Genomic DNA, 19545 nt, shown 5'->3' with positions numbered 1-19545 from the left:
CACCATGTGGTTGAAAATAGTAAAACAAGCAAGGAGAACAAAATGTTAAAGCTTTGTAGTACCTATTCACACCAACAGTATTAAATGTTTCTTAAAAACCATATTTAAAAAAAAATGCTGTTATAAAACTACCTATGGGGACCATCTTCTCACTAAGGTTATTTTTTATTATTCTTATGCTCAGATAATTAATATGCTGCCTTTTGATAAGCTGTAACCATCTTGAGTTGTATATAAAGCCTTAAAATTAATAGATTTTTGTATTCAGAGCAAATTATAGGTTGTGTTTTGAAGTGTATAAATAGAAATTACAGTTGCCTATTGAAGGGAGAAAAATAATTAAAACTAGAAGCAGACCTAAGTTTGCAATGGAAATACATATAGCAGGAATACGTGACATGTGGTAATATCTGTGAATAAACAATTTTAAAGGACACTTTTTTTTTTTTTGCTAAACAATCAAACATACACAATGTATTTAGTATTCCAAAACTATTTAACTAAAAAATAAAAAAGACAAGTAAATAACTCACCTGTACGGTTTCAATTAAACTTGCTGAATAAAAAGGCATTGCCACCATATAAGTTAAGCTGTAGAAATTAAAACAAATTAATCAGTATACTGAAATAAGATGTTTAAACTAAATTTTTAAATATCTACTTTAACATACTAACTAATTTATATTTAAAGTTTTTAACTTTTAATACTTTTGGCCTAAAAATAATAACTTCAGAAACCTGTAACAGGATGCTTTATTCAACAGAAATGAAATAAGATATTTAATAAATACAAGGACAGCCTGCAAAAGGAAACATATTTTACTTTAAACCAATAAAATATAGGCTCATTTATGATTTAGTGTTTGGACCTTATAATTCAGATACTTAAAATTTACTTTTTTGTTATTATCCTATTATCTATTCCCAGATTTCCCATTTAGCAGAGCTAAGCTAGCCTTTGATGATGAGTGAAGTCCCCTTTTAGTATTAAAAAGCAATATTGTACAGCTTTGCAAAGTTGTTTTCTATCACCAGTGTTTAATCTTCTATTATTTCAACTTTGCAAGCCTGCAAAATATAGTTATCTAAAATCATATCAAAGTGGGACTTACCTAACCCTTATGGGCCAGGTCCTGGTAAGTAGTGGTTTTCAAGGTGAATGGAACATCACTAAGTAATAATGTGCTGGAATGTCCCATAGAGGGAGCCAGCAAGCTGGGGGATTTCCAATTCACAATCTTCAAAAAAAATTAAAAAGTGAAGAGTAAAATTCTAATCTACAAAAATGATTACTGTTGTAAAATCACCAAGTGCCTTTAGGACTACATTTCAATGTCACTAAAGATTTTGAGTGTGCTCATCACTGTACAAATAAATTTATATCTTTGCTTAACAATAAAATATAGGTTGAATATCCCTTGTCAGAAGTGCTTAAGATCAGAAATGTTTCAGATTTTGAATATTTTTCAAATTTTGGTGTATTTGCATATACATAATAAAATATCTTGAAAATGGGATGCAAGTCCAAACACAACATTCATTTATGTTTTATATACACCTTATACACATAGCTGAAGGTAATATTATGTAATTTTTTTAAGTATGCATTTTGACTATGACCTGTCATGACATTTGGGGTACCATATTGGTGCTCAAAAATTTCAGATAATGAAACATTTCAGACTTCAGATATTTTAATTAGGGATGCTCAACCTGTAATAATAATATTTTTCTTAGAAATTTGGGTTAAACAAATTGAAGACCTTTGCTAACTTCCTAGGAACAAGAGAAAAATTAGGCTGATTCTAGCCTTTCAAATTAGTAAGAATTATTTTATTAAAGATCACATGTACTTCAAGATTTTATTCCTAAACTCTATTTTACCTGTTCTTTGATGATCTGGTCCCATAAAGATTTCCTTTGCTACATTTATTAAAAATGCCTTTCAGTTCTAACACTATAAACATTAATGGAAATTTTCAAGAAAAATGCCATTTTTGATACTTACGATTTCAGTAGAAGGTGTTCACCTATTTGTTTAGGATTCCATTTATGTGAAATCTCCCTACAAAGTAAAAATAAATTTAAATAAAACAAAACCCACATTATTTAAAACATTTGATTTAGCTTAATTTTCAAAAGGCAATTAATTTCTAAAATTTTTAATCTGTAAAAGAAATATGTACTAATAAGTTTTTTTTGAAAAAGACTAAATAATTGTGGTGGTTCAAAAAGAGAAAACATGCAAACTGTTTTTGTACATGCTGACAGAGGAGAAAAGGTGAAATTGACTACAAAAATGAACATAATGAGAAACTGAAAAAAAAATGATAGCTTTTTTGAGTACATGGGGAATGGAAAGGGAAATAAGGAACAGGAAAAGGAAGGAAACAAGTTTGAAAAAAACAAAAGTAACTGTAATGCAAGATGACATATGACATTTGCATAGCAACTAATTTCTATTATTACAATGACATTAGTTTTGTGACCATTACTATATTCTATAATCTTTTTGCAATGTGCTCTGCATGAATCCTTTCTAATCCTTGCTACTATTCACATTGAATATATGAGGAAACAGAATCAGAAAGGGTTTATAACTTGCCAACTAGTTAGTATAGCACTAGGTTCTAAACCCTGGTGTCTATGACATGAGTCTGCACTATTTGCCTCAACTTCCTCTCATCTCACTTCATATAGGAGGAATCCAGTGAGGTAAGCAGATATGGTTTCATGTATTTTACTGATTAGAAAAATTAGTGGACACTATCACAAGAGATTGGTCATATGCCAGGTCTGAAACCAGTATCTAAGACTATGTGCTTCCTGCTATTCTGGTTACCTTTGGAAACTGGGGCTGGGGAGTGGGTAGGATGGGGAGAAAGCAAAGAAAGGTAAGCTGAATGAGAATAGACACAAAAGGGGAAAATGGGTGAAAGTTCTACCAGAAGTCAAAAAGAAGAGAAACCACAGAGAATAAGTAAGAAGGTAAATAAGATAACAGAAATAAAAAAGTCAGAGGGGATATAAAAGGGAAGAAAAGAAAAATACAGGGGAGAGGGGAATAATGAGAAAGGAAGTATAGAATAAGGTGAGACTTGCTGCTACAAGGAACTGTACCATTCTACCATGGCCATCAAGAACCTAGAAAAATGCCTTCTATTTGAAATGGATGAATAAAAAAAATATATGGAGATAAAGGAATAAACATATTGAAAAGGCAAAGAATATTAAAGTCACTAGGGTAAGTGCTCTAAAAACAAACAGCACAATTACAGTATGAGAGTATTACACTTTTCTACAATTTTCTGAGACTAAAATGTCTGCAGACTTTTAGACAATAAGACAACCAACACTAATTTCTAAGAACCCAGAGAAACCTTCTGGGTTAAACTCTGATCAAATTAACACAAAGATATTTATTTGCCCTGAAAATCACAGGAATTATGGCTGAAATGATAATCAGTGATTAAGTTACAAAATATAAAACATGGATTAGGTCTCTCAACTTACTGATAATTACTGATGATTACAAAACAAAATATGTTTCTTGCTCTATAAACCATCTTGATGCTATTACTGTTACCATGGCCTGAGAAAGTATCAACACAGGTTATTTACTATGGCATTGATTTTACATGAAACTCCAACACTGTGGACAGACAGCTCTGTGACATGTGTCTCTGTAAAGACTAGACTATTTCTTTTAAATACAATGTAATTATTACTGAAAATTCTTAGGATAGATAAAAAAAGCTGAGACTCTTTTTATGTTTCCTATTAGTTTATAAAATAGGTAAAACTTAATGATCTAGAAATTTAAATTAGCATATTTAAATGTGTCAGGCAGGGTAAGCAAAAAACATCTAATTAAGCCTTTTTTATTTCATTATTACAAAATGTATATGTTAATTTACTATTTTCACACAAAAATCACCCATGCAAATGAGCATCAAAATAAAAATTTATTAGACTACTTACTTTTCTCAAAATTAGTTTTCTATTTGACAGAGTAAAATATATACATCCCTATGTATAATTAATACACAAAAGAGAATTCTGAAATAACTAATATCTAAGTAGATTTTAATTTTTACATGGTGAAATATCTGTTCTCTTCAAAAAATAAAATCTTTCTTCAACTCAATCCAAATCCCATCTTCCAATTATCTCTTTTCATCTCTCCTCCTCACAGTTTAACTTTCTAAATTTGTTAATTCCTTGTCCTAACTTCACACTCACTTTTACCCCATTCCAAATTAGTTTCTACCCTGTTATCCTAAAAGGTAGTTCTTCTCAAGGTACCTAATAACCTACATGTCACTAAATCCAATGGTTGTTTTCAAGTCTGTGCCTTATATGACATTTCAGTAGCGAAGAGGTACACATGGTCCTTTGTCCTTAAATCTTTTGGAATCTATTCCTTTTTTTCTTTAAAGGATTATCTTTCCTTAGCCCAGAACTGGAGTTCCTAGGCTCATGACCTCAGTTTTTCTTACTCTGCTTGTTGTACTAGGTGCTCTCCCCAAGATTATGCCTTCAAAGTCTCCCAAATTTATTTACCTTCAGTCCACCTCTAAATGCCAGCCTCGATAACACTGCCTACTGAAAATTCTACCTGGATATGATAAAGGACCTGAAAATGAAATAAACTTGAGCAAAATCATATTTAAATTTTTCTTTCAGATTTAAACTCTTAGTGTTCCATACTTGAGAACCATTAATCAGAAAGAATCAACTGAGTTTAAGGAAGACTTCATCGTGTTTAAATCAGCAGATATTTAAAAAGTGAATTCAGAAGGATCATTGGGAGAAAACTACAAGATGTTTACGTTTGCGACCACAAATGTGAGATGAATCAAAACTAAGTTTGAGTTTGACTTGTATTTTGTGAGAAACTGAACTACACAGGTAAACGTGGTTACAGGAGCTCCCCCACCTCATGTTAATGATAAGAGAAAAACCAAATGTAAATAAATGAATGATCCTTTGGGGCAGAACAACTATTATATAGCCTAACTATTCATTCCAACTAGGGGAAGGTTCCAGAAGGATTGAGAGGGATTTGGTAGTAGAGAGAGAGATCACAGATGAGGATCATAGGTTAATTATCTTTAAAACAGTAACGCTATTGAGGAACTAAAAGCTTAGCTTTTCATGACCTTCTCCATATGACCTGTTTCTGTGTCTACAGTTCCCTTTCGTTTTTTTTTTTTTTTTTAATTTTTCATTTTGATTCATTGTACACAAATGGGGTACGACTTTCATTTCTCTGGTTGTACATGAAGTTACACTGTTTGTGTAATCACACATGTACCTAGGGTAATGATGCTCGTCTCATTCTACTATCTTTTCTTCCTCTGCCCCCTCCCCACCCCTCATTTTCCTCTACACAATCTATTCTTCCTCCATTCTTCCCTTACCTTCTCCCCCTGCTCCCATTATGTATTCTCATCCACTTATCAGAGAAATCATTCAGCCTTTGGTGTTTTGGGATTGGTTTATTTCACTTAGCATGATATTCTCCAACTCCATCCATTTACCTGCAAATGCCATAATTTTATTCTTCTTTATGGCTGAATAATACTTCATTGTAAAAAAAAAAGAAAGAAAAAGAAACCCTAAAAACTGGTGAATCTATACTGTGACATCTGTTCCATCTAATAACCATGTGCATTTAAGAAACCCCAGTCTAGGAGACCTCATAGCTCATCCTTCTCATGTGATAACTTCCATTAATTGCTCTAAGTTATTGCTTTGCTGCCTGTTTTTGTTACAACCCTGCTTTCCCCCAAGAAAGGTCAAGCCTGTAAGGAGGAGAAGGGGGCAAGGGTGAGAGATGGGAAGAAGTGAGGAGGAGGAGAAATAAAAAAATGTTTTACACACTTCAGAAAATGGCTTTATTTGACATCCAGTTGGTTACACAAGCCAAAATTCTGTAAGATATCCTAATACTGCCTTCTTTCCATCAACCATTCCTCAACCACCAAGGTCCATCAATTTTACCTGAGTAACTTTCAAAACTGTCCACTTACCTCCATCTCAAAAAATACCACGTTGGTCCTACATAATACAATTTCTTACTCTGATTATTGTTATAGCATACTAAAATGTCTCCTTTTATTCACTTTGTTCCTTCTACAATCTTTTCGTCTACAGCTAAAATAATTCTTTGAAAACATAAACCTGAAGTCACTGACCTTGCTTAAAACTCTTCAGTATTCTTTAGGTCACCTATGAAGCCATACATGTTCTGGCTCCCACCTACTTCAGCAGTATTCTCTCACACACCACTCCCACCTTGCCCTCTGGCCTCCAGTCACATGAGTCTTCTCTCATTTACCTGAATTCTTTTTTTCCTTCTCTTTAACCTGAAGTCAACAAGACTTTTCACCTCTGCTTTAGAGAAGCAGCAGTACTTGCCTAAGGTTTTAGAAGTAAAATGTGAGGTTGCCAGGACCTGAACCAATATATTTCAGATTGCAAGGACTGATTTTTCTACTATTACCAAGCTGAACTTCATGTGTTTTGTTAAATTTTTATAGAATTTTGTGTCTCTGAGAGAACTTCAAGAATATTTGACTACAAGTACATACTTCTGAACTCATCCTGTGATATAAAAAGCAATTAAGGTGGATATGGTTAGTTAAGAGCAGACATTCAGTCTTTTAAGTATGAGATAAGAAAACTTTAGGTGGCCAAATGTTTCTACCTTTCTTATCTTTGTTTTGTCTCTAGCCTGTTAGCAAAGCTGTATTAAAGAACTTCACGATTATGATGTCCTTTGAAAGTAATCACATTGGAAAAAAGCTTGATATCAGTTTCTTTTATTTCCTTTCCTACAAAGATTAAATCCCAAGTCTGTGATATATCAGTGGTTATATGTTAAATTGCCTTACGTTCTTGACAATCCAAAAAATGTAACCTAAGGACTAACTTTGGATTGATGAGCCACTCAAAAACTTTAATGCTGATGGTCTGATGTAGTTTTTTCATACAGAACATCACAGAGTCGTGCCAAATAGCACACCTAAAAAGCTCATGATTTTCAATGTGATCTATTAATATTATTTTCATATATTCTTTGTAAGATTCCCTGATTACCCATTACTGTGAGTATTCAACTGTACATTATTATTCTCATACTTTTTTACCATGACTCCAATGCTTATCTTTCTTTCACCAAGTAACCCTGGAACCTATTTCATAGACCAAGGGAGCTGTGGGGTGGCTCAGTAGCAGAGCACTTGCCTAAAATGTATGAGGCACTGGGTTTGATCCTTAGTATCACATACAAACATAAGAAAATAAAGTAAGGGCATGTTATTCATCTACAACTACAAAACAAATTAAACAAATAAATAAAGAGATTCAGCAATTTCCCTAATTTCTTTACTCCTCATCTCTCCCATCACATACAACCACACACGAGCATAGCATGCATATATACATAGATAAGTTGCTTAGGATTCTCTCTTTGGTCATGTCATTTAGTCAATTGAGGTGCACTGCACCCTAATTCACCCCAGGTGAGCCACATCCATTTAATGTTTCAAATGCTATTTTATGCCACACACTTGGAGTTATATCTTCAAATTTTCTGTACAATTCTCATCCACAGGCAACCACCTATTAGAAATGTTCCCCAGATGTTTTGAAAGAATATCAAATTTTGTTTATTCAAAGTTAAATTCCATTTCTTCTTCTCCACTCCAGCTTATTTTTCATGAATTTCTCATCTTGGTTAACATCGACAATATAGACATCTTTGTGACTGCTGATGATTTAATCTCCCATACTCCCATTCCAACCTAACATTATCATCAATTAAACTTCAGAAATGTCCATCTAACTCATTGCTTTCTGTTCTGTTCCACAGTTCAGAACCAACTCAGTCTGGCCTAGATTATTAAAATTGCTCTGCACAAGTTTCTCTGCTTTAGTCAATATTTTTTTACACTACCACTTGAAAATATCCTTTATCAAAACACCTACATATTAAAAAATAAATTCTTAAGATTCCCAATCACATAAGAGAATAAAACATTACAAAGATATAATCATACTTTAATCTAGCACCACAGTTTCCTTTCTTAATATTCCACCCCAGACACACTCAGTACTTCAAGCACAAGTCACTTTCTTCTATTGTCTATATGTCTAACTTCTATAGCTCTGGGCACGTGGTCACCTTTTCTTGGAATTACCTCCTTTTCTGTCAAGTCAACTCTTATTCAAAATTCAAGATCTATATAAGATTTCAGTTATTTTTTGAAATCCTTGCCAGTTACTCCAGGGAAGGTATCCCTGAGTCTCTGAAAGGGGATTGTTTAATTACAGCATGAATCACACAATGTACTCTAACTAAACTTGTTACTTAAAGAATGGGGATTGCTTTCATACTTATATTGTCCCTTAGTTGGCAGTTAATTGCTGATACATAGCAGAAAGAGCTGGAAGATATATCTTAATAGATATTAGAACAAGAACTTTTTTATGACAAATTAATTGAACAAGATATGATTAATAATACAATATTATTATCTGACTCTCAACTACTTCACATAAGTTTTCAGATTCAAGGTACTTTTAGAAGTTTCTAGATTTCATTAAAATTTAATATGAAACTAATGTTGAGAAAATGCTGAAAAAGGTACCTTGGCAAAGGTGTAAATTCACTAATTATGCCTTCTGCTCCAAGTGTGACTCCCTGTACGATAAATGTACTTCCCATTCCTTTCCATAGGGCTCTTGGTCCCTAAAATGAACAAAATTTATTGTTATTTCTGTTAATGCTTAAATATGAAACACAGTCTTTAAAAAATTTAATACTGAATAAAATATTGACATTTTCTAAATAGATATTATTCTACTAGAAATATTAGAGAACTAGAATTTAATTTCCATCATTCAAACATAATTTCAAACATTATTTTAATGTTTGTTATGTGATCTATGAACACTCCAACTAATTAAATACTGATCATGATCAGTTAACTGATTAAATATCTCTAATATCTACATATTCAAGTTGCTACTAGTCCTACCCTTTGGATGGCTCATAGGTACCTCAAAATTTATAAAACTACAAACTGGATCATATCCATTTAAACCACTCTGATTCTTTATCTGTGGTATTTCTCATCTTCCTTAGATGGCAGCTTCATTATCCTAGTGTTCAAAAATTATCCAGATAACACTCACCTCACTCTTTTATCTAATTAGCCAAGTTCTACAAATTCTGCTCTTACAAATTCATGCTCTTTTCACCATCCTTATACCATTACTTAAATGAGTTTGACTACATTACAACGGTTTCACTGTTTCTAGTCTTGCCCCTTTTTACAATGCCACCAGTGATATTTATTTATTTATTTATCTATATGTTATTATAGACACAGCAAAATTAAAAAGAAGCGATGGCAGGAGAAAAGTTTGTTTCCTTTTCATCCCAGTGCCTGAGCAGCAGTTTATTATTTATCTTCCAGAGATTATTCATGCATATTCAACTATATCTTCATGAGTATGTACAAATATAGAACTGTTTTAATTTTGTTCATTTTTAATAGGTAGAACTATCTTGAAACAAAAAATAACCCAGCGATCATTCCTATCAGTCCAGAGCTACTTTTTTATTTTAAAGGTTAGATGGTGATTCACCAGATAAACATTATTAATTTGCTGGTACCCTATTAACTGTCATTTAAAACCTTCAAATCTTACCATGTGCAAATGCTAAAATGACATCCTTACACATACATTTTCTGTACATAAACATACACACTTATATATGAAATTGAAGTTCCCAGAAATGAAATTATTAAGTACAAGAACATGAACATTTTAAATTTTGATGGATAATACCAACAACCCAACCTTGTTCAAAATATTCTGGATACTGATAAAACATCTTCAGTGGTATTCCTGCAGCTTTTGTGATCAAGTACCTCATCACAGAAGGCCTTTTATGAGTTGGATCCTATCTACTTCTATATCCACTTTTTCATCTTACTCTGATCTCTGTTCTAAACTCACATTGTTTTGCATTAAATTCATTCCCAAATATTACAACCATTCCTTTGCACAACTATTTATAAAATCTTTTCTTTATCCTCCACATTAAGAAGTAGACTTATTGACAATACATCAATAAGACAATATGTCACTAAACTTTCCCCAAAGGTTTTCCAAACCATCTCCTATGTTTAATCCCAGTTTTGATAAGGTACCTCTCTTTTATGTTCTGATATTATTTTATACCTCTAATATATCTATTTGCATTTAGTAGATGTATTCGAGGCATTGTTGGTTGGTTGTTTTTGGAGGTACTGGAGATTGACCCAGATGTGTTCTATCACTGAGCTACATGCTCAGACCTTTTTTGTTTTTTTAAGAATTTAAACTTTGTTTTTTTGTGGTGCTAAGGATGGAACCTAGGACCTCACCCATGCTAGGTAAGTACTTTACCACTGAGCTACCACCCCAGTCTTTATTTTTAGGCAAAGTCTTGCTAAGTTGCTGAGGCTGGCCTCAAACTTATGATCCTTTTGCCTAAGCCTCCCAAGTAGGTGTGTGCCACCATGCTTGGCTTTAATATTGCATCTTTCTGTACCACAATCTTCTGTTTATGTGTTTGTCTCCATGACTAAATTATAAGCCTCTTGATGGCAGACATTATCTTATCTGCTGGTAAGCTCTTTGTATTTCTGAGTTAATTAAGTGAAATTTTCAAAGATTCAAAAAGATTCCACTACTAAGTTATGTTAGTTTTACTACAAGAATTAAGATACTTTCATTAACCATGTTAAAAAAATTATTCTTACTTTAATGATTACCAAGAACAAATAACTCATATATAAAGTGTCCATACACTAATTCTCACCTGAGTTTTATTGAAGCTGTACATAATGTTGATGATTGTAAATGGAGTGAGATGATAATGCCGTGCATGGTAATTAACCTGTAAAAAAGATAGTACTTTTTTTTTCTGTTATCATTTTGTCAAGAAATAACAAGGCCATGAAAAATACAGAGTTGCACCATATACAAAGTTAAATTCTAAAGTTACCATAAATTAAAAAAAGCAAAATCACTTTTGAATGTACTTTAAATAACCTATTAAAAGAACAATATCTATGATTATATAAATACAGTATGAGGACAAATGAATAGGAACACAGTAAGGTAGACTATATAAAAGGGGGTTTTGGTTGATACTCGTTTCCTTAGAAACACTAGAATTACATTATGCAAGCATTTTTCAAACTATAGGTGGCATTCAATGGGTAAACTATGAAATCAGGTAAAGGGGTCAAAACAACATACACTAGGATCACAATGTAATATTATACAATGTAAAATACATATGTCAGAAATATACTGTTTGGGATATACAGTATTGTTAGTTAAGTGGTTATTTCTTTATACATACTTCTCAGTGTTGAGCATAAACATTAAATTTGTAATGATTTATAATGTTTTAAACTATAACAGTAAACAAATATGGGGAAAATATTTTGTAGAGAAGTTACATGATTCTAGCATCTGCTGTAGAGTGAGCCACTTATCCTTGAGGCCCCCATTACCCTATAAGAGGATCAACTAGTCCAAAATTATTTTCTTAATGATTTGCATTTTCCACTGCATTGATATTTTCACTAATGGTGCAAAAGCTTTGATGAATAAAACTACAAGCTTTTTAGCATGAATCAAGGCAGGAGCATCAAATTACATTTTTGTAATTGTTAGATTCTTCACCCCACATACTCAAAGGAAGGAAAAAGCAATCTTAAGAACATTCTAGATGAAACAGTAAAAAATAAGATTAATTTTATGAAATCTTGATTCTGAATACATGTGCTTCCAATTAATATACTGTATTATTAAAAAAGTAAGATAGCTGTCATGAGGGAAAGCACTAACATGATAGAACTGCAAAATGATCTAGCCACTTTTTGCATGGAAGAGCATTTTTACTGGAAAAATTCATTGACAGACTGTAGTTATTCCATTTGGCACAAATATGTTCTTGAAAATGAATAAAGTGAGCTTATTGATTTAAAAAGCCCAATTGACAGTATTTGTTTTCAATAAGGTTTTCAAGTAGAAATCAGATTTTTGGGAAACCCATATCCACAAATGAAAGCATATAATAAGTGAAGAATTTCTGATAGTACTTTTAAAAAAGCTGACTTTTTAATATTGTATAATCAAATATTCTAACATTTACAAGGCATATAAAACAGAGTGATTCAATGTTTTTCAAATAAAAAATGGTTTATGATATGGAATCATGCATAGGTAAAATTAACCACTCAAGAAGCAGTATAAATCAATGAATTATCTTTTAATGTAGCATACTATATAAAGTTTATGTGATTTTAGATTTCACAGTGCAAAAACCTCTTAAGAAACTACGACTTGATGAGTTTAGATTTAACTTCAAAGAACATCCAGAATTATCTGAACAGGATATAAAATGCCCCTCTGTTTTTTAACTATATTTGTGCACAATGTTGGACTTTCTCATTTCTTTTAAAACATAACATATTGCAACTGATTGTGGGACAAGATATGAAAAACCATAAACTCCTATTATGCCCAATATTAAACACATTTTTAAAAACACAGTTACTTTTCATAAATGTCATTTATGTTACTATTTAATAAATTTACTTTGATGAATTATAGTGAAATTCTCCCAGATTTAATTTTTGAAATGATAAATATTGACCCAAATATAACCCACATAAACCAAAGTTCTTTAGGATTCTCAATTTTATAATTTTTAAGACTTTAAAAAAGAGGTTTTGAAAAAAACATTCAAGAACTATTATTTCACAGATTTTGGAACATTTCACACAGAATAATGATTACATGATTTCATGTCATTTATCTGAATTCTGCACTCTGTATCAGAATTAGAATTGTCTCAGTAGGTCATGGAAATCACATTTACCTGACATTGGCGGCGCAGAACAATGCAAGGATGGGCCAGTACATTTTCTGTAAAGAGACTACATAAAAATAACTTATGCATATGGGTTTATATAAAGACAAATGTTATTTACACATACTTTTAGGTGTGTATATGCATATATATATATATATATATATATATATATATATACACACACACACACACACACACACATCTGAAGTTATTTGCCTTCAGGATCAAGGATCATACATTATTTTATGTTCTTGATTCTTAAAATAAATTGAAAGGATTTAAAGAAGTATCTAGATACACTTGTAAATGATTGTATCAATAACAAAATTCAATATAATGAATAAAAAACCAGATCTGCAAAGTGGTAAATAAGGGAAACAATTTATGATATTAAATCTTTAGTATGAAGATGAAAACAGATTTCCTTATGATTGACATGGGAAATGCCTTACTGTTTAATTTCAATTTCTTTCAGAAAATGTATTATGAACAAAGTTTCTATGAGCAGAGTCATCTGCTCTTCATGAATCTCATTCTAAAATTTTGATTTTAATGTAGTTGGCATTTAATTTGTAATATTTTAATGACCATTTTAATTGCTATTTTGTGTATAAATATTCCTTTTGAAAATATTCACTAATTGTACCTGTGGGCTTAAGCTCTAAAACTGACATATACATACATGCACTCATATACACATATCTGCACGTAGATTAATACTATTTTAAATGAACTAAAGCTTTAAGTAGAAAGAGTAAGGCTGAAAACTAGCAGAATGAAAAACAGATTTTATCTGAACTGACATTAACATCTTTAGGTTCAATTATTCAATAAGGTATTTTTTCTTGGTTAAAATGTCTTTAATGATGAAAGTCATTTTGGCAAGAAATGTAAGCCTAATGCAAATCCAGTATTTATGAAACTGGTATTCACTAAAAATCACAATGATTAAGAATGATAATTTCCGTAAATAAAATGATTATTAGAAATAAAATGTAAAGCTAATCCCCAAATGCTGAGCACAGAGAAAACTTAACGATGTATGCTACTAAATACCTTGATAGCATTCAAATATTTAGATTAAAAAGTTTAATACACAATTACTTTTATTGATCAGGTGGGAAATTAGTTTACATTTGATTCTATTCTTTTTATAGATCCATGAAAATTGTTAAAATATTCATTAGATAATTATTTTGTATTTATAAAGCTGAATGACTAGTTTCTATACTTACTGGAAAAAAATCAAGTTATAGATTTTAAATAATTTATTTCTACAAAATATTACTGAAGATTTAATCTGCTGCTACAAAGAGAAACCTCAAGAAATACTAATCATTTAATATTATAAATTAACAGAGAAACTCTAAATAAAAACTTATATGATCTTTAGATAAAAGATTACCTTGCAAGTCCAATACCAAATCCAGCAAATCTATTCAACTGTTCTAAAATAAAAAGAATAAGATTACTCATAACCAATATTTAGATTTACTACAAAAACAACAAAAATATTTTTCTTGTATTAACATGTTATTCATTTATTCAAACTCAAATACTGAGAGGAGTCAGGGAGGTACACTGAGTAAGTGAAGAATTGCTGGCACTTGTGGCAAGTTGCAAGGTGTAGACCTCTTAACAGTGCAATTGTTCTTGAGCTCCACATGATTGTTGCCACATGGAACTGAGGGTCCAGAGTTTCTGAGTTGTGATTTTTTTCCAAAAAGACAGTTTCAATTTCAGAAAAATCTTCCAAATTTTAAGTATTTACCCTGACAACTCTTTGAAAAAGTTTTAAACATTGTTTGGAGCAAGTCAAATTGCACGTAGATAGAACCTAAGGACTACCAGTTTCAACTTCTGACTGCAACCAACTAAAAAATCATTCAGATGGTCCTCATACACAAACAACTTGACTTCTCAAGCTGTGAAACTAGTTATTCACTGTTACTGATGTAGAGAACCTTGTTATGCCAGTATTTTCAAGCAAAGCATCTCAAAATTACCAATCTAAAAGAGAACTTAGGTCACCAAAATGGACAAATACAGCTTTCTTCTCCTGTAACCTCAAATTTTAGTTTGAGAGTAACTTTAATTCATTCTCTGTGATAGATTAGTGAGTATACATATGTGCTATTTCTAATGGCATTTCTGTAATGTTACTGTAAAAGTTCACAGTTGGAAACATTACTATGTATATGTCAAAAGAAAAAAAAATTCAGCTAAAGAACACCAAATTTATAAAGGTGAATTATCACAAACCCAGAGGACCTGATATTTAGTATCAGCTATAATACAATATTCACAAACAGTAATTTTCTTCCTTTCCTAAACTCTGCTCTTTCAAATGAAGCAATGCTGCCACTATTCCCTTACAGTGAGAAGGCCAAGCAACCCCAATACTGAGGAAGCTGCATCACCCTGGAAGCTAAAACAAAAAACTTCTTTTGCCATGTTAAGGCTGATTTCCTCCGTTCAGCTTCTAACCTTTTGAGGCATATTGACCATCCTCAAATATTAAGAGAAAATGCCACTCACATTTTCTGGAAGGGGTTAGGAAGGTATAAACCTGCTGATAACTAAGTTTTTCAGATGGTTATCCTCCTAAAATTACACTTACCTGCCACTTAACAGCTGCAAAATAAACCCCTGGCTTTGTTAACAAGCTCCTCCTCATTTTAGCCATCAAGACATGACTTAGGAAAATAAACAAACAAACTTTACTACTTAAGAAGATAACTGTGTAGCAATCATATACAGATTTTGAATTGTTTAATTCATAACTTACAAAAGTTTTGCAGTATTCTTATAGAATGAGCAGGACACATTTGAAAGAAAATTCAGTAAGAGTCAAAAAGCTAATTTTATGTCACTAGATAAGTCACTGATCTTTCATCACATTCTCAATGTCTTATTAATCATTCAAGTTTTTTTTTCCAGTTAACACAAATAAAAGTTAAGGAAATGAATGTAAGGCTGATGTGCAGAATATATTTAATATGTGACAATATAATTAATCTATTACCCTAATAATTCCAGGTGAATGGAATAAGAAAGCAATTTACATTTTATGAATAAAATGGATGTTGAAAATATACAGATCATGGAGTGTTGCAGTCAAAAATGCCTGTCTTGCTACTTCCTGCAAAGAATAAATGTATTTTGATTCCAAAGTCCTACAGTGTGATTTCATCAGGGTTTCTAACTCTTAAGTGGAATTTTTACACCAAGAGAAAGAAAGCAGAAAAAAGGAAAATTACCAGAAGAAAAATTTCTAGATTAGGAATCTGAAAAACAAATACATCTCCTATGCTTAAAAGAGTAAAGGAAGAAAAAATGAATACTGTATTAACTACTAAGTGTTCCATAACCTGCTAGGTGTCATGCAGTTCATCTCAAAACTTGTTTAAAAAACAAAACAAAACAAAACAAAAAACCCTATCAGGTATTCTACAAGTCGTACAGATGAGAAAAACGAAACCTTACAGATCTTTTAAAAAGAGTCCAGTTTATGAGTGACAGAGCTATCCTTGAACCCTAATCTGACAACAGTGAAAAGCGTCTTTGCAGAACACAAAGCTACAATTAAAGCCACTAATTAGATCAAGAAAAAAATAAAGCTACCAAAGTGAATTAAGTAACAATAAATAACCAAATTTCTTTCTTTCTTGATTCTGGTCATTGGTTGTAACACGGCACAATCCCTAAAATTTTCTACTATGCACCCTATAGCTAAGGCAGATGTCTTTTTTGGAGGTGATCCCGGAGAATACGTTTGCGTTAAAGGAATGGAGGCCCATTTCAGGAACAGAGGACGAAAAGAGGGCAGAGGGTGTGCAGCGCGATAGGCCGAGAAGGGACCAGGGCGGGAGCCTCCGCGCAGTTTCCGGGGTCCGAGGGCCTCTCGCGCGGCTTGGCCAACCCATCCACCCACCCGGGCCTCCGGCCCGACGCCCCTCACCAGTGCTTTGCGCCTGCAAGCCGGCACCGCCGCCGCCGGGAAAGGGTTCCTCCGCGGGGCCCTCGTGCGGAGTGGAGGCGGAGGGCACACCATAGGGCGGGCTTTTCTCTCCCCAGTGCAGGTTGCGGCTGCCGGGGATGTCTGGGGGAGTAGTCACCCAGTGGCCCAGGTCCGACCCGGAGCTGAAGGACCTGGCGGGGAAAGCGCCACCAAAACCCTGCTCGTCCCGGGCACCACCCCGGTAGCCCAAGCCATCGAATCCATCCGGGCGCCGCGGATGCATCGCAGCAGGGGCTGGATGAAACGAGCCCGCCCGGAGGCCACGACCACTGGGGAAACCGCGACCTAGGGCCGCACAATTCCCCCTCCCCGGCAGCCGCCGTAACTGGGGGTATTCTGACAAGCGGAAGTCACGACAGGAACACGGAAGTTCTTGGAGCACGTGATCATGGTTCTTCCGGCCACCTTTAATCGCTTGGTTGCTAGGGAAACACGGAAGTAACCTAGAGCCAACCCTTAAATTTGTCGTTTGGGAGGAGGCGGGAAAATGTGGAGTTAAACGCCCTACCAAAAAGATGAGTCCTGGATGGGAGGCCGGAGATGTTTCTTCGAGGGGGCAGAGTGCGCTCGCACAGAGCTAACCGCTGAGCTGTTGGCCAGCAGTGCCTCACAAGCGCCTCCCCCGAGGTGTTTCTCACACTGCTGGTCCCTCGCCTGTCCCGAGGGAGCTAGTTTAGGTTAAAACTGTGAGGGGTTAGTGAGTTCCAACCAGCTTTGTCTACCGCTTCTATGGCTTTGAAAAAAAAAAAGAAAGAAAGAAAAGAAAAAAAGAGTTGCAAGATTTGGGTTCCCCCGGTGAAACAAATATATATCTTTGGACCCCCAGAACAAGCAGTAGAAAAAGTTCAAGTGAAAGTCGAGGAAGAACACCTCGGCCCCCGACCCCCACGCCTCCTTTCCCCTCACACACTAAAACGAACCTCCCTCCGGATTTAGGAATTAAATATTTTACTTTTCTAAGGCCGCAGAGCAACTGTAAACAGTTTTCCTTATGCGCTTAAATCACCCAGGGTATTTAAATCCCAGCGATATCATTCAAAATCCGGACCACCCTGGCTGAACAAGGGAGACTTGTGTGCAGCCCCCTACTACCTGTTTTCATGAGCTCCATAGGCTCTTGGGGCAGAGTGACTCTCCCTAGGTCTGACCGAGTCTTGCATGGGTTCTTCCTGTGTCTCTTCTTCCCCGCTGGACGCTTAGAATTCCAAGGGCTTTCAGAAGAGAACCCTGACGTACTGTTCTCGATCTTTATTAAAGGGATAATCAACTTCATTTTGAGTGAATTGACATTCTTAAATTAGGTCGTGTTATGACTTGGGCAAAGGTTTTGAGTCTCTTTTAAGTGTATTCAGTATTACTCAAGTATTAGTACCAAGTAACTGGATAACTAATAATCAAATTATTTACTAGATACAACAATAAAAAGTCTTTCTCTGTTCCTTAGGAATGATTGGCTCAAGGATGGGATTGTCTCAGGTCCTAAATTAACTGTTTTGTTAAAGGAGAAGCAGAAGTATCTAAGCTCTGCATGTGTGCGTGTGTGTTTGTGTTTTTAATATGAAAATGGTGTCGTCTAACAATTTCACATCCTCAACGGCCTCAGAAGAGAAAAGATGAATTATTAAAAGGAGACCATCTGGCCGGGCGCAGTGGCTCACGTCTGTAATCACAAGGGCTCAGTAGTCTGGGGCAGGAGGATCAAGAGTTCAAAGACAGCCGCAGCAAAAGCGAGGCACCAAGCAACTCAGTGAGACCCTGTCTCAAAATAAAATACAAAATAGAGTTGGGGATATGGCTCAGTGGATGAGAGGCCTGAGTTCAATCCCCGGTATACCCACCCAAAAAAGGAGAGTATCTGGGTAGCCAGTTAAGGAAGAAACTTTTAAAAAGTAGTGAAAGCTGTTCCCACTTTCAAATTCCATTCTGTAATGGTATATTTCTCTGTTTTTTCTTTTTAAATTAAATACTGGAATAAAATATTTTTACAGAGTGAATATTTTTACGGAGTGGATTGAAAACTTTCTAAGACTGATAGCAATTTAAAAACAAAGGAATCCGGACGAGTATAATTAATTTTTATGAAATTTAAATTTCTCTTCAGTAAATGAAAAAAGGAAAACAGTATCCAAATCGAAAGTCAAATTACAAACTTGAAAAATGACATTTTAACATGGTTTAAACAATAGATCCTTATTATCAATGTACAATATATCCTTATTGTCAATGTACAGAGTATTTACCAGTGAAAAAAAGTAAATCAGTAAAAATATGGTCAAAGGACATGAAGAGGCCGATTTTTATTAAAAAATAACAATTGCAAGTGGATAATATTCATTTGAAAATTACGCCATTAGTAATGAAAAAAGAAATTTAAATAGCAATCATCTTTCACCTATTTCAATGGACAATCTTTTTAAAAGGGGAAAGCTATATTGTGCCAGGTAAGAAGGAAGTGTCTAGTTGGTTTGAGGAGAAATATAAAAATGCAACAAGTTATTGATGGAGAGAAGTTTGGCAACTCATATCAAATACAAAAATAAGATCATATCTTTGGACTCCTAAATCTTAGGAA

General features: G+C 33.8%; 1 protein-coding gene across 2 annotated transcripts in view; it reads right to left on the bottom strand.

The window, feature by feature from the left end:
* Slc25a46 (solute carrier family 25 member 46) overlaps positions 1 to 17317 on the bottom strand; it is a 31009-nt gene extending 13692 nt beyond the window's left edge. The window contains exons 1-7 of one of the 2 annotated variants that reach the window (XM_047556470.1): positions 16914 to 17317; positions 14358 to 14400; positions 12959 to 13016; positions 10883 to 10960; positions 8658 to 8758; positions 2009 to 2065; positions 534 to 591 (exon numbers count right to left, since the gene is read on the bottom strand). In XM_047556470.1, coding sequence (XP_047412426.1) covers positions 534 to 591; positions 2009 to 2065; positions 8658 to 8758; positions 10883 to 10960; positions 12959 to 13016; positions 14358 to 14400; positions 16914 to 17196 — 678 coding nt within the window. In that variant the 5' untranslated portion in view covers positions 17197 to 17317. The remainder of the gene's footprint in view (positions 1 to 533; positions 592 to 2008; positions 2066 to 8657; positions 8759 to 10882; positions 10961 to 12958; positions 13017 to 14357; positions 14401 to 16913) is intronic. The other variant, XM_047556471.1, reaches the window with a different exon arrangement.
* Between the last annotated feature and the right edge of the window lie 2228 nt (positions 17318 to 19545).

This window comes from Sciurus carolinensis, chromosome 6 (genome assembly GCF_902686445.1).
Source record: "Sciurus carolinensis chromosome 6, mSciCar1.2, whole genome shotgun sequence".
Classification (NCBI taxonomy): Eukaryota; Metazoa; Chordata; class Mammalia; order Rodentia; family Sciuridae; genus Sciurus; species Sciurus carolinensis.
This window is presented reverse-complemented; position numbering and strand designations above follow the sequence as displayed.